General features: G+C 39.2%; 1 protein-coding gene across 1 annotated transcript in view; it reads right to left on the bottom strand.

Moving 5' to 3' along the window:
• The window catches only part of NRG1 (neuregulin 1), a 215602-nt gene that overhangs the window by 161176 nt on the left and 38283 nt on the right, over nt 1-16143 (bottom strand). Inside the window, exon 2 of the mRNA XM_024765024.1 lies at nt 4769-4946. Within this exon, the coding sequence (XP_024620792.1) occupies nt 4769-4946 (178 nt within the window). The remainder of the gene's footprint in view (nt 1-4768; nt 4947-16143) is intronic.

The following is a 16143-nucleotide window of genomic DNA, read 5'->3' on the forward strand; positions in this document are numbered from 1 at the left end:
GCAACTTAAATGCATATAGAACTGATCACCTCAGTTTATAAAATTCCATTCCTCTGATCTCTAAGGAATCATATGAACTTGCGTGTGTGTGTGTTCAACACAGCTTTCAGATACTGTTGAATTGCCTATGATGAGAAGGGTAAAGAAGAGAGAGAGGGATTTCACAGTGCAAACTAGAGAATGTCACTTGCCATCTGGTTCTACCAGAATGAAGTCACTTACCACTGCAGCAACTGTGAAACTCTACAGAACCAGGCACTGCGTAAAATGCCTCACATAAACGCTATGAAACAGGCACTGCGTATTCCCGTTTTATACCCAAAGAATTTGAGATTTTCCTACATATAAAGTTAAAATGTCTTGTCAGAGCGGCTCAACTCATAAAAGAAGGGGATGTGTAGAAACCTTTTCTATTATAGAGTCAAAAAAACCTGAACCAATTGATAACAGGAGAAATAATTCCTTAAAAAATTTTGTTAACTTGACCAAATCAATTAGAATCGATTTTAAACAAAATTAAGATGTGTAAGAACAGGGAATTCTCTGGTGGTCCAGTGGTTAGGACTTCGTGCTTTCACTGCCGAGGGCCTGGGTTCGACCCCTGGTCAGGGAAGTAAGATCCCATAAGACATGTGGCGCAGCCAAAAAAAAAAAAAAAAAAAGTGAGAACAGAAACGAAGAGCTGATACAAAATTAAGGGCATCCAAAAGTGTGCGCCAGACACAAACAACAGGAAGTCAGACTTTAATGAGGCTGATGTAGGGCAGGTATGCAAATGAGGCCAACTGGACAACCCCCCAAATACGATCTGTCACACACCAAGCTCTTTAACCAGTTTTCTTGATCAAAATGGTCCACCAGGCAAAGGAAAGGAGAACAAGGGTATAAGCAGACACTTAAGACCAGGGCAGTTTCCATTTCTTTTCATTGGTCCCACATATCGCTTAGCCAAATAAAATAAACAAAGGCTCGCACGTGAATGCAAAATCATAGGAAGAACATGTAGGAATGTCCTTTATTAGTAGGAGCAGGGGCCGAAGGTGGATAAGACTTTACAAAATAATAGCAATTCCCTATCAGTATAAAATCTTTTCATAACACTAAGGGATTAAAAGGAAATTCTGGCTGCTACGAACAATCTAGATGGTAAAATGTGAAAAAGAAACGGAGGTGAAGGACTGGAAGAGGGTCAATGTTTTATTTTAAACAAAGAGAATGCCAGGGAAATCCTAAACCTCACACTAAAATTCACCTCTGCTTGTGATCACAGTCTAAGATAAAGTTCATCCCTTCTTGGCCTGCTGGCTAAGGGCAAATGTAGTAAGATAAAGTTAAGTAAGCAAGAAACCACTGCAAACCACTGACATTTTGCACATCTTCGTAATGAAGAATTATGAGTAATGTAGATGAAGCTGACAAACAAGAATGTCTTTTATTGAAGACTTTACCCTAAGCCTGAACACGCCCCTTGCCTGAAGTCGTGATTTTACTGGATACTACAGCAAAATCACAAGTAGTTGTGAAAAGACAAAAGACATAGATTCAGATCAATTTCAAGTCCAAGTGTTACCATTCATTAACGTTATATCTACAGGAAGAAACCTAATGGCCTTCATTCTTGGGATATTAACTTTTTAATGGGTATAATAACAATAGTATTCATTCTCTTATATTTCTCAGTTGAAATAATTGAGGATCTTGCAAATGTTAATTAAATTTAGATTCAGTTTGGTCCTTTAAAAGAAGGTGACAGCACTAATTTTTTTTTTAAAGATACAACTTCAGAAATGACCGAATACCCAATTCTGAAACCCAATAAGCTGGTCCCTTATCAGTAGCTGCCCACTTTCCACAAAGTATCTTATTTTTCAGAGGATCAAATATGCTCAATGCTTTGCCAAGAGTAATTTACAGTCACATTACTTGAATAAAAGTCTTTCTTGTTCCCACTTAATTCTTTCCAGCAAGGCTATTGTTTAAAAGAAGTAATTTCTGAATATCGGCCTTTCCGGGATAATGGGATTTTATTAATATGTAGACAGTGCTCTTAGCTGTCTGGGCCTATGAAGCCAATATGAAAATGCTTTTCTGAATAGCAATGACACTTTTATATGTCATCCAAGCCATGCAACCAATTAGCTCTTTACTTATACATGTTCTCTTTCAAAACCGTATTCATTCCAGGGAACTCACTTGTTCCTTTTTGTCCTCTTATTTACCCAACCTCATTAGCTTCTCTCCAGGCATCCTCACCTAGAATACCTGCAGTCTGCAGCTGCTTTGTTCTGTTCCTTCAGTCTAGATAATCCTCTCCTCCCTCTCTTCTTCCTCCCCTCTTTCTAGGAAGCCTCCACAGTCCTGGACTGGGTCCTCTCCCCGGCCCGTGTGAGCTTCTTTCTACAGCATTCCGTGATCATCACTATCGCTGAATTTACAACTGAGTATTACAACTGCTTACATTTCCCTCCCCTCTTGAGACCAAGCCTCTGAGAGCAGAGAGCACTTCTTCTTCATCTCTGTAGACCCAGCATCTAGCCCGGGGCCGACACGCAGCATCTGTCCAATAAAGGGCAAAATTCCCCATCCACTCCCCCACTGGCCCAACCCAACTGGCCTCTTTATTGCCCTATGAACAGAACCTGCTACTGACTGTGGTTTCTGCTCTTCTCTCTAACCACCCCACCCTACCGCACCCACCCAGCTAGAGGGATTCTCTGTCTTCCGCAGAGTCAAATCTACCACCTCACGGTGACTCCTGAATCTCTTCGGGTCTCCCGCACTTCCCAACTCCCATGGCACTTAGCATCAGTAACCTACAATTCAGTGTTTAGTTTTATTGTCTGATACGAAGTGCCAGATATTTCATCTCCCTAATTTAATCTGGACGTACCATAAAGCAGAATTTACCTCAATATAACTAATCCAGTTTTTAGATCACTATTTGTAAACAGATGGGCTGCTTAAAAATCTTGACGCTCCCCAGCCCTAGCAGGGTTTCAGCACTTGATCACTGGAACTCCTATGTTTTATATAAGGCTGAACTGGATAATCTCTCTACAATCTTACGACCCCCTGAGTGTAAAGATAACACCTAGGATTCTTCCATGTCTGCACATTCCTAGCATTCGTGGGCACTTACTTATTTTTGCTATTATATGACAGCCACATAGAAATGAATGAGACATGACCCTGCATGTGCAGATAACTGAGTTTCTTACTAACTTGGCTATTTGATGAAAAACAAAACAGACACTAAAAGCTATCTAAAAGTATTTTTTGCTGCTGTGAAACGTCTCTAGAAGAATCACGCTTATTTTTTCAATTTGTTCACTCTATCTCCTCCCCTCCCCACATGGACACGTTATTAAACGTGTCTGCTTTCCATTTTTAAAGAAGGAATGAGGCATTAAGGAATCCAAGAAATAGATTTGTGTTCCAGCTTAGTCACAGCTAGTTGGGTGACTCAAGGCAAGACAACACTTTTTTGACCCTTGATTGCTCAATCTGCAAAATTAGAGAGTCACATGTGCAGTAAACTGTCCTTACTACCTAGGGGAATGTTGTAAAAAACAAACAACTAAGGTTATGTATAAAAATACCCTGTCACTCTACAGCATTCTTTTTTGCATCTTTGAAGTGCCACCTGCTACAGAAAGTGATATTGCCTTCACGCTGTATTCTTCTTCCAAATTGAGAGATGGTACTGACACAATCAATAACAAAAATAAGCAGTGGGGCTTCCCTGGTGGCGCAGTGGTTGAAATAATTAAATTTCCATGATAATCACTTCATTTACTCTTGCACTTGCAAGAGTGTGTGGCTTTTTGGTAGATGTCCTATAAAATCAAAGTCCAGGCAGAGATCCTTTCATTGCTGCTTCTGTTATCATAGCTGGGATTTCACTGGAATCCTCTGAAGTAGAGAAAATGTAATCTTGGAGCTTGGAGTCACTATGATACATGTCACATTGATTAAAGGACCGTTCACAAGCAAAAATCCAAGATTTTTAGCTCTTCCATCATTTCAAAATGTAGTTTGATATTAGAAGAAAAATTTCTTAAGGAGAAAAATAAAGAGTGTAGGAATAATAAAAGAGCATCATTTTAGAGTAGGTATAGAACATACCTACCAAGACGCTATAGGGAATCACATGAAGCCTTTCCAAATATGGATCTCCTCAAGGAGGGCAGGAAAATTTAAGATTCTTGCTACCCAGGATTACTGGACGTTTTAATCTGCTCTAATGGTGATATAGTTTAATAGAATTGTCAGTTAAACATTCTTATTAGGTATTTTATGTACTAAACTTTTACCTGAAAATAGTTCAAAAGCGACTGATTACATTCTAAGTCTTTCCATAAATCTCGGTATTTATTGATCTTTATAACAAAGTCAGGATTTTGATTGTGCAAGGCACTGGTACTCTAAATGGGATTTTAGGATCCCACCTATTACTTAGTATTACAACAGCTGCTATTAATACTACCTTCCCTCATCCCTTCTATTTCCACCCACACCCCCACACCCTACAGTTCTTTCTACATCCATCCTTTCCTTTCTTCGTCCAGAAGTTGTAAGAATCAGAAACTTTAAATTCTTTCCTATATAATGACACAATTTCTGGCCACCATATAATGAAAAATCTTTTCACTTATTATATATCGTGTTTTCTGATGGTGTACTTATTTGCTAGGCTGTTTGTAACTTGTGTATTTTATATCATTGTATTGCTAGGCATTGCCCCTGCTGTGATATGCATGATACTTACCCTGGCCTTTTTTGTATCTTGATGTTTTGTGGTTTGTTCTTTCGGTTTAATTCATTCCCATTCTTGAACCATCTGAATTTGAGAGAGGAGTATTCAGAACTGGTCTCGCACCGAAGCACGAGTTTTGAACCTGCTGCAGACTCCTGACTTTTCATCTCTTTCAATCGGGGAGGCAAGGCTAAAAAAGAAAAGAGAAGGAAAAAAAGTTCCGATCACCTGGTAATCTTTCCAAGAGAAACATACTAATTTTGGTAAGCTTGATCAAGAAACCATTCCCAAAGCCTTTACTACCTGAGAGAGAAAAGAAAAAGGGGAGGGGGGGTGTCAACCAAAATGTATCTCAACTTAGAGAAGAATAAAATGCTCACATGAAATATATTCAGGGGGAAAAAGAAAAGAGAACTTAGGTAATGAAATTACTCTTTAAAACACACTCACAGATATAGAGGACAAACTAGTGGTTACCAGTGGGGAGAGGGAAGCAGAGAGGGGCAATATATGCATAGGGGATTAAAAGGTACAAACTACTATGTAGAAGATAAGCTACAAGAATATATTGTACAACACAGGGAATATAGCCAATATTTTATATTAACTATAAATGGAGTATAACCTTCAAAACTGTGAGTCACTATATTGTACACCTGTAACATATAATATTGTACATCAACTCTACTCCAATAAAAAATCATTCTTTAAAAAATTCCCAAAATTTATACATACATATATTTTATATATATATATTTTTTCAAGATAGTAATTTCCTCAATCTTTACATTCTCTGATACCATTAAAAATCCTGAACATTGGTCATTTCAAAGAATCAAAATCCTATGCTAAAAAAGAATATGTAACTGGGCCATTATTTCTAAAGCACATTCATATCCCAGATGACAATTTATCTTCATCACAGTTCTGTGAATAGGTACAGCAGGTGTCATACCCATTTTTTAAATGGGAAGTTTATTTTCAAAGACACGTTAAGTATCTCTTGTCCATGGTTATAACATTCTGGAGAGTCAGACTATCCTATCACCAGAAGTAGCCCAAAGAACAAAGAGGACTCATAAATCTTAACAACGCTCATTTCTTCAAGACAGAAATTCTTTGGTGACATCACTCTTCTACTGGACCTACAGTTACTGTTCCACAAACGAAGACTGACCATTCAAGAAGGCCACCACAAAAAAAAAAAAAAAAAAAAAAAAAAACCAACAAAAAAAAAAAAAAAAAAAAAAAAAGAAGGCCACCACACTCCCGTCAAATTATCACTTTGATTGGATTTCACCCTTCTAAACCATCTCAACAGAGCCTGGGAGCACTTCAATTGTACATTAATTTGTAGGACACTTTACATTAAACACATATACCACTCCTACTTTAAGCAAGACTGCTTCAAAGAATATCTATTCTCTACTGAAATATTTATGGATAAAATGTTATAATATCTGAGATTTACTTCAACATGAAATGGTAGCGGGGAATGGGTAGGCATAAAAATGAAAAAACTTTCCCAAGAAGCTGATCATTGTAGAAGTTAGGCAATAGGTAGAAACAGGGACTTGTACATTTCTATACAGTATGTCTGATTTTTTCGTAATAAAACAGTTTAAAAAATAAAAGCATAACAAATGGATTCTCCTCTGCACACCAAATTTCACTTACTAATCAACACAGCAGAACCTGAGATCTCAACATCTCTGTTTCCACTGAGTCTTAGAAAAGCCAACTACAAAGTCTACTTCTGCCCCAGTTCAAGCCTTAGTGGGAAGTTAATTCCTCAAACCCTCCAAAGGAGACTGCACCTCCTGGATCCAGTGAGCAATTATTCACTGCGTATAGCCTCAAGACTCCAAGGACAGCAGTCAGAGCCACGTTAGACACCAACAGGAAGTGGAGTACCTTTCCTACCCCGGGGTAGCTTTGTTTTTCTACAAGTCTGCCCTTACCAAGAAAATCCTCCCCAAATGTCAGGAATGAGCATATAAATTTTCCAGTAAAGTACAGCAAAAACTATTTGAACGTGTGGCTTCTCTGCAGTATTCCTACAATTATGTGTCCCTCTTTTTCCTTATTTGGAGAGGAGGCGGAGCAGGCACCAAATATGGAGACGCAGCAGCGAGTCAGGAAACGTATTTCAGCTGTTCTTAGCCTCTGATGCCTGATGATTTTCTTTTTTTTTTTTTCCTGACAGCTTGAAAATAAGATTTACTTCCTGAAGAGCTTTTCTAGGAGTCTTCCTTTTAAGATACGGTCTGTGAATCTCTGTTTCGGAGGTTTTAAAAAACACTAAATTCTCATGTATCTGGAATAGTATTTGTATATTCCTATTAACGCCTTAAGATCATTTTCAATTTTGTAAACCTGGTGAAGGGTTTTAAAGAAACAAATCTCCTGGCGTTAAATGGCACCAAAAACTGGTTTACGTATATATTTACGTATATTAAGAAAAATAAAACACCTCATTTTTTCAATGTACAGATTAAAAGAACTAGTCTGAATTTTTTTTGTTGTTTTCACTTCATTTTGTGTTTAACTTGGCACACAACCCAAACTCTCAAGGTTTCTTCCCTTGTCTCTATGCAAAATATTCTAAACACAATATTTCAGATATCCTTAACTCTCAATAAGTACCATGTTCCCTCACTCACCACTCCATTCATTTGCTTATCAATACAGCCTGAACACAAATCTACTGGATATGGTTTTCTTGTTTGAAATCTTCATGCAATTTGTTTGCATCTCTTTTTACTTTCTTTTCTCTTATTCTGTTCCCCCCTCCCTTTCTCTCACCTCTCCTTCCCTTTACCCTCCTGTCTTCATTTATTTATTTATTAAGAGTCTTGATTTCAAATGTGAGGAAACAATCAGACAAATTCAAATTGAGGGATATTCTACAAAAACAACTGGTCTAGGCTTCAGGTATGCCAATGTCATGAATGATAAAAGACTGTGAAACTGATCTAGATTAAAGGAAACTTTGACAAATAAATGCAATGTGTAGCGATTGACTGGACCTTGGTTTAGGGGAAAAACAGTTATAAAGAACATTATTGGGACTATCGGGGAAATCTGAATAAAGGTATTGTAACAAAATTAAATTTCTCAAGTGTGATAATTACACTGTGGTCATGCAGAAGAAATGTCCTTGTTCTCAGGCAGTATCTGCTGAAGTATTTAGGGGTGAAATGTCATCATGTCTACAACTAAATTTCACGATTCAGCAAACAAGGAAATGCATGCATAAAGAAAGAAAGGAAGGAAGGAAGGAAGGAAGGAAGGAAGGAAGGAAGGAAAAAAGGAGTCATGGTTTCTCTTAGTTTTTCTGCCTTTTTCATCTGGTCTTTCTGCCACTGAAAAAAGTCTCAGGATTTCATAAAGTACTTTTAAAGTCTTGGCTAAGTTTGCAGTCATGGAGATTCTTGGGAATATTTGTGTTATAATTTACAAATGTAGCTCTTAAGACTACATCCTCCATTTAAATTCTGTGAGTGGTATGGCACTGAAATCCTTATATGTTCAACCTGATAACCATGACTTTGGGGCTCCAACCCCACTAGGTCCTTTGGGGCAAGGAAAATAATCACTCATCTGGCAGATCAACACATCCATCCTTTCCTTTGGGGGTTCATGTGCAAAGACCAGTACATCTTTTGCCCTTAAGAGATGATCTATGACTTAACGAGGCACAGACCTTCAGATACAAGGTCTTTCTTAGCTAAAATATCCACTCCTTAAGCTGACCCTATTGTATAAACATTTCTTGATGTTTGGGATTCGGATATACCTCTATTGACTAGCCTGAGTTTCCCTCGTGCATGCAGTCTCAAGACTGGCACAAGCGCAGAAGCTTCCGGCTACTCTGACTTTGCCTCCTTAGAGGTCCACTTGTCATAATGTCCCTGCAAGTCTTCAGGGGAAATCACCTATGACACGAGGATACCCAGCTTTTCAGAGAACAGCTGTTTTAAGGTGTTAACTCAAATTTCTCCGTAAATGGAGAAACAAATCTGTGACCCACCAACCCAGCCACGCGACTGCACTGTTGGCTCATGGGTGTTCTGCAGTCAGTAGTACCTTCTAGAAAAGTACCATAAAAATTCCTCACTCACGCCAGGTGAAGCCCAAATGCAAGCATCCTATAGACTGGGCAACAACATAAATTCTTCTTTGTCCTCTCATATAACCATCCTAACAGAATAGCCCTGGATATTTCACAGACTTGATAAAAGTACAAACTAATATTGAGCACATATGGTCTGTGTGTTTTTTCTCTATTCATAGTGAGACAATTTTCAATAGAGTAAATTTTCTTCCATTAGATTACAGAATAATAACTATATGTTACTAGAATACATTTTAGAAGTATGTATGTTTCTCACATATACAGTTTACTCGCATGAAATAATCTCATTTATTTCGCTGAAAAAGTATGCCACAGGGCTTCCCTGGTGGCGCAGTGGTTGGGAGTCCGCCTGCCGATGCAGGGGACGCGGGTTCGTACCCCAGTCCGGGAAGATCCCACATGCTGCGGAGCGGCTGGGCCCGTGAGCCATGGCCGCTGAGTCTGCATGTCCGGAGCCTGTGCTCCGCAACGGGAGAGGCCACAACAGTGAGAGGCCCGCGTAACACAAAAAAAAAAAGTACGCCACGAAGTACTTTCTAACACTCAGGTATAACTTTATAAGACCAGGGGTAGTTTCTAAGCCTTGGGGCAATTTTTTGAAGTGAGTACTCGGAGTTTAAAACTGCCAAAATTTTTCACTTGGATTTTAAAACTGTAAAAAAAATGTACGTGCCTTTCAATTCTTGTTTAAGAGTAAATAGTCTGTTAATTAAAAATTGGTTGAAGGCAAACACAATGCTAAGTTAATGCTTCCAGTGCAGTAAGTGGTCTGAGCATCTTTGGAATGATTTAATTGTACTTGGTCCACCACAGTTCATAATTCTGCTTTCATTGTGATTCTGGAGAGGCAGCATTTCCACATCCTGAAACAATTTAATGACAGAGCAAGTTTTAAGCAGTCTTTGCCTAAATCTATTTCAAACCTGCCTGACAATAATATGAATATATCCACACCCTTAGAAATGTATCAACAAAGACAGACAGTAAAGTGCAAAAAGGAGCAGCCTATAAAAATAGAAACTCAAAAACGCTCAGAGCAATGCCACATGTTTTACCGGCACTCCTTTTCACAGGTTTTAAGTGTTTCAAAGGGCTTTAAAAAAAATTGTGGCAGTAATCCAAAAAAATTATTTTACATGCTCAGCACACAAAAATTGAAGGCACTAGGCTCATTTATTCCAATACTTTCATGTGTGAATAAATATTTGTAATAAAGGTGAAATAGATTTGTAAGAAGAACCATTCATCTAAGCAATCCCCTTGTTTTACTTGTCTCCTGGGCACTTATTTTTTTTTAAAATATGTTCAGCACTGCCGTATCAAATATTGTACTGTATTGTTAAGAACAGGAAACAAATTTTAGCATGTGTATGCTGCTGAGACATGCCGATAGCATGGGACACTAGATAAATTATTTCTGTTCTTTGAAGGTGCTGACAATGCAAAGCTAGCTCACGTTATAACTCTCCGTGTCTGTGCAGTTAATCTGAAGAGCCTCAACACCCTGAACAAACTAAACAGGAAACCTGCAAAATATTATCAAATGACCGTGAGCTTTCAGCTACGACCCCAGTGAAGTCTTCCCTGCATAAAACCATTTAAAAGCCTGATACCGCACACGTGCAGATCTCACGGTGAAAACTGGTGACCGGCAACTGCGTTAGTTGATAAAAGTCACACAAATATCATGAATCAGTCCTCAACGCAGAAGGATGTCCTTTCTTTTTTATAGTCATGTTAAAGGTCAATAAGTGACGAAACTCTCTAAAACTCCTTTCTCAAGAGGATTTTGGTCACAATGAAGAGAGTAGATAAAGTTTAGGCTTTGCCATCTGGTCGTCTCTTCCGGGCTGCACTCATAAATTTGACCATAAAAGGGAAAACTTATCTTATCAGGTTTCAGTTTTGTAAATATAGCCATGTAAAAGGCAGCGAGTTCTAGTGGCAATGGGACTTCCCAATACACCTAGGATTAAAACTACTGCTACTGGGGCAGTGTGTGCTCTTAAGCTATGTTAAGGACCGTCCCACAGGTCACTGTTTGTGGCCACATGTGGTGACCTGCTGCTCACGCTGGCCTATGTCCAGCCGAATCATCCTTCAGATAGACTGTTCCTAACTCCGGTTAACTAGAGTTCCCCGTGAAGCTTAAATGGGAAACTACCACGTGTCCCTGTGTATTCAGCAAGGATATTTGGAGAATGAGATAAAAGCATGTAGGTGCCTCCACTTGTGAGAAAGTCACTATAAAGTTCAGGGATTTATTATAAAGTATTCTCAAGCTGACTCCCTAATATTGGCAGCAAACTAAGCCAGTCAACACATTGAGAATAGGCTTCAAAGTATAGTGAAGATCGTTGGACCCAGAAATACCATTTTAGCAGTTCCATGTCCAGCTCCTTATACAAGAATGTGTGAACTACTGAATAACACCTTTACGAGCATTTTGAACAACCCTCTTAACACCTGCATGGAAGGTGTCATTACACAACAGAAAACAATAAAACCAGGGCTGATATTCAGCATTTTACTTCTATTATTCACAACGGTAGTACCTCTACAGCCAAAGTTGGCATCTTACTAGCGTTAACCTCGATTTCCCAAACATTTCAGTCCCCACTGGTGGGGATTTTCACACATGGACAAGCTCAAAGTTTCCCTTCCCACAGTTCACTGCTACAAGCTGACTGAACAGTAGGATTCTTTTAAACGCTCATTTCTAGGGTATGAGCCACAACCAGGCTAGTCAAAAACTATGCTTATTCTAAGGTCATAGGAAAATGACTTATCACATTCTACAGCTAAACACCGTACCCAACGGGCTGCACTGAAGAGGCACATGTACAAAAGAGAACCATTTAAGGAATTTATCCCTACCCAATCAAAGGGGGTCAGGTAAGAGCAGTCATTAGTAGGCGGTCACAGTCCCTATTTGGAAGCTGAGGCTTTTGATGGTGGTGGTAGTGGTGTGTCCATTTTGATTGGCACCATATCCAAACACGCAAATGTCTAAAGGTATCAGATGGAAGATATATAGGATCTCAGGGACCTAGCACAAAGTAAGACGTTAAGTGTTTGCTGAAAAAATAAGTAGAAGGAAGGATCTAGAAGATACTGATAAAGAAGAGACCCAGTCCAAACATTATTCCAAAGTCCACACTCACCTTCTCAAAAGACTTTTTAAATTTGAGATCAAAGGGCCCCAGTGATGTTATTTTTTGTTTTTATGCATTCCACTGAATTAGGACTCTTAACGCTCTCTGCCACGTGATGCGAATAGGTAGGAAATGTAAACTTAACTGGAAAATTGCCCGATAAGCAGTACTGCCTTTACTTTGCAATTTTTGTATCCTCCTATCGTTCTCTTATCTGGTCATCACTGTTAGAGCGTTCTCTACTCGATTCCTGCCTCAGTTAAGATGCTGGTCCTCGAACTGTGTTCCTCTCCATCTCCTTTAATGTACCTGATCGCAGAGTCTCCCACAGAAGCCATGTTCTTCCATTTCAGCAGGAGAAGCAGACATATTTTAATATTATCTCTTTTGCCTTCAAATCAAAGTTGATCGATTGTCTTCATCGATTGATCCCAGTCTATGAGGTCTAAATTTGTTCCCTTAACTCTTAAGTTATTTACGATCAACGCATATCCCAGATTTACCATCTATGTCAAATTCCCTCTTCCCTTGTCCTTGTATGTATTTCTCGTAGGATGGATAATTATTCTTTCTGTTTTACAGGCGAGCGTATGGGGGGTTATCCAGGCACTTGTTCAAGGTCACAAGGCTGTCAAGGTGCAGACCAGGATTTAAACCCAGGACTTTTCCCTCCAGAAGGATGCTTCTGCACAGTTTAGGTGGAGATAAGCAAAAGGGAAGGAGGATAGCAGACTAAAGATCCAGAATGATTATTCCATTTCATAGTCACTATGGTAATATTATGTGTCCTATAATAAGCTACGTCAACTAGATCACCTCTCCACATGTGTCTGCGAGAGATTTACAACACTGTACAATTCCACAAGGGAAATGAGTGCAGATTTACTAGGTAAGAGAATTTTTCAGCCTGAGAAATTGATATTATGTTTGTTGAAATTAGCAATCTTCTTCTTCTATATAGTCCTGTAGTGCCTGACCCAGTTATTTCATAGGTTGAGGGTCAAAGATAAAATTATAAAACTACTATAATAGTGGTCCCAAGACCTACGAGATGAAGTTAAAATAAGGTTCTCTTAGTACTTTCAGCAATAAACTCCCAATAATAGCTAACAATGGTTGAGTACTTACTATGAACCAGACACTGCTCTAAGAATGTCATGTTCATTAACTCTTTTAAGTTCTGTAACAATTCCAGGAGATATGTATTATTACCATTATTCCCAATTTACAGATAGCAAGACAGAGACAGAGAAGTAAAGCAACCTCCCACAATCACACAGTTTGCATATTGTGGCACCAGTACCTGGACCCTGGAAGTCTGACTCCAGAGCTCCTGCTCTTAACTCCTAGGCAATCAACTGAATAATTTGCTCGGTTGGATACGTTTATATGACAAACGTAAGATTTAATTGATTGATATGTTAATAGTGTCCATATTTCCCTGATAACACCTGGCATACACCATAGGACAGATCATTTCTGCATATTCCAAGTGCAAAAAATAGTCTGGGAGAGAAAGTTGATATGAAAATGGCTGACTCTTCTAAGCTACTTTGATGATTTACGGGGAAATACATGTATATGTACAGCTGATTCACTCTGTTACAGAGCAGAAGCTAGCACACCATTGTGAAGCAATTATACTCCAATAAAGATGTTAAAAAAAACAATACAGAATACTTGAAATTGGTATTACACAAAAAAACTGTTTTTTGAACTGTGTGATTGCTTGTCATCCACCAAATGCCACAGGGGTGGACTGTATATCACTCCAGCGTTCACTGAAATGCAATAGCTCCCACGTGGGGACACGGCAACAAGAGGGCCTTAAGAGATTATTGATGTTCTTTCCAGGTGTAAAGGCAGATCGCGGAGAAGCTGGAGTCAATCACGGCACCGCTGCTGGCAGCTTTAAGGTAAGTGTTCAACAGGCCTGCCTAATTAATGCTGTCAGCACAGCTGTCCCCAATTATAAGGACATCTCACTTACGGACACAGAGAAGCTGTTCTGCAAGCTTCACTTAAGGCCATCAATACACAGGGTTAAAATGGATCCATTACAGTTTGACCTAATTGACGTGTAGCAAATTTCATTTGACATAAGTTTATAAATTTGATCTTTTCTGTTGTCAGAAAGCAGGGTTTATCTTTCCCCTTCATTTGCTATCCACACCTTCCATATTCACTTCCAATATGTCACTTAAAGAGAGACCTGGATAAATACCCAGTTACTGAAAGTTTGATATTCTATTTATTTATTTTCCTATGGTAACGGGGCTCTTCTCTTCTGATGTGTTCATGACTTAAGTAAATTTAGGACATTAGCATGACCTTGATGTGTTAATAATGTGTGTCTGTGACCATTATTTCTTTGTTCAAATGGAATTACAATCATTTAATTAACTGATGTTACTAAAATTCTCTTTCTTCCTTTGAGAGAAGGACCTTATTTCCATGTTCTGTACTGGAATGAAATTCCCAGATGAGTTAGTTAACACTTGATTATAACTAGTTTTAAACAATAACAGCTGTGGGAAAACTTCTAAGCATTGCATAAAACGTACAGCACTGCTTTTGAACAAAGCCCTAATTTATACCAGTATTAGTACCCCATCATCATCTACTTTTCACATAGCCACTTAAAACCTACATCTCCTGTGAAGAAGAAAACACTCTAGCAGAGCTAATCATGAAATAAACGTGTTTCCTTTCGGGACCTCAAAAGTGTCTTTCTTTGTTATTTAGGCAGGTCAACTTTTCTGGTAACCATGTTCCTTATTTTTCTACTTTATTCACAGATAACTTATTAAACTGAATGACACTTCAAAAGTACATGCCAGGATTGAAGGGAGGCTTCTCAATTCACTGAGGCCAACCAGATCAAAGTTAAATCTTTGTTTTGCCTACTAGAGTTAAATAACCAGCTCTGCAATCCCTCCTTAAGTAGGGCCCAAGTTTGACTTTTGGGGGATCTTTAAAGCTTGTGTAGCTCTTTGCATTTTTAAGCTGGTCCACCGACAACCTAACAACTAACAATCCTTATCATTTTACTGCTACCCCACAGGAAAGACTAAGAAAGGCAAGTTTCTTATCTTAGCGTTCCCAGCGTCACCAATTTGTCGAAGAGGCAGAAAATGACCAGAGTCAAATAAACAGATTGTTTACAGTAAGAAAATCTGTGCTACATCATTGATCATCTAAAGCAATATAATCCTGGGACCTATCTAACAGAGCTACAAGGCTGTGACGCTTTCCTGCACAGTCCTTGGAAGCCAAACTATAAGATCAGAGCCAAAGGAGTCTGGTTTCAGACAACACACACACACACAATCACAATAAGGAAGACTTCGAATTCACAGTTTCCCTTATTTGACATAAAAAATTAGTTCACTAAAGCATCTCTTGAAAGTACAAGTGAGCTGCTTCCTGTACACTCTGAGATAATCCATTGGTTCTCAAATTGCAATCAAATTTTCTCAGCACAAAGATTCACAAACATGGCACAAAAGAAACCTAAATGAAGCTTACTTAGCATGTCAACATTTGCCTTTCATTTCCTCCACAGGGACACTGGCACGCCACTAGAAATATCTCATTTTGTTTGTTTTTATGTAGAAAGAAGTTTAATTGGCTTCTTTGCTAATGGTTTCTAGTCCATGGATTTAACTGACTAAACTCCACACATAACATTCTGTGCTTCCACCTATAGCTTTTCATAGTCTCTATGAACAGTAAGAATCAGGAGTTTGCAGACCCAGGATCTAACGCTTGTTTGGTCTGTGGGACCAAAGAGGCACTGTGAACCTCAATAATCTTATCCATAAAAAGGGGTGAGGGGACTAGATCTGCCTTACCTATTTCACAAAGCTGGAAAAGTCTAATTAAAAATGGTGGTGCTGGGCTTCCCTGGTGGCGCAGTGGTTGAGAGTCCGCCTGCCGATGCAAGGGACACGGGTTCGTGCCCCGGTCCGGGAGGGTCCCACGTGCTGCGGAGCGGCTGGGCCCGTGAGCCATGGCCGCTGAGCCTGCGCATCCGGAGCCTGTGCTCCGCAGCGGGAGGGGCCACAGCGGTGAGAGGCCCGCGTGCCGCAAAA

This window comes from Neophocaena asiaeorientalis, unplaced genomic scaffold (assembly GCF_003031525.2).
Source record: "Neophocaena asiaeorientalis asiaeorientalis breed wild unplaced genomic scaffold, Neophocaena_asiaeorientalis_V1.1 scaffold14, whole genome shotgun sequence".
In the NCBI taxonomy this organism is placed as follows: Eukaryota; Metazoa; Chordata; class Mammalia; order Artiodactyla; family Phocoenidae; genus Neophocaena; species Neophocaena asiaeorientalis.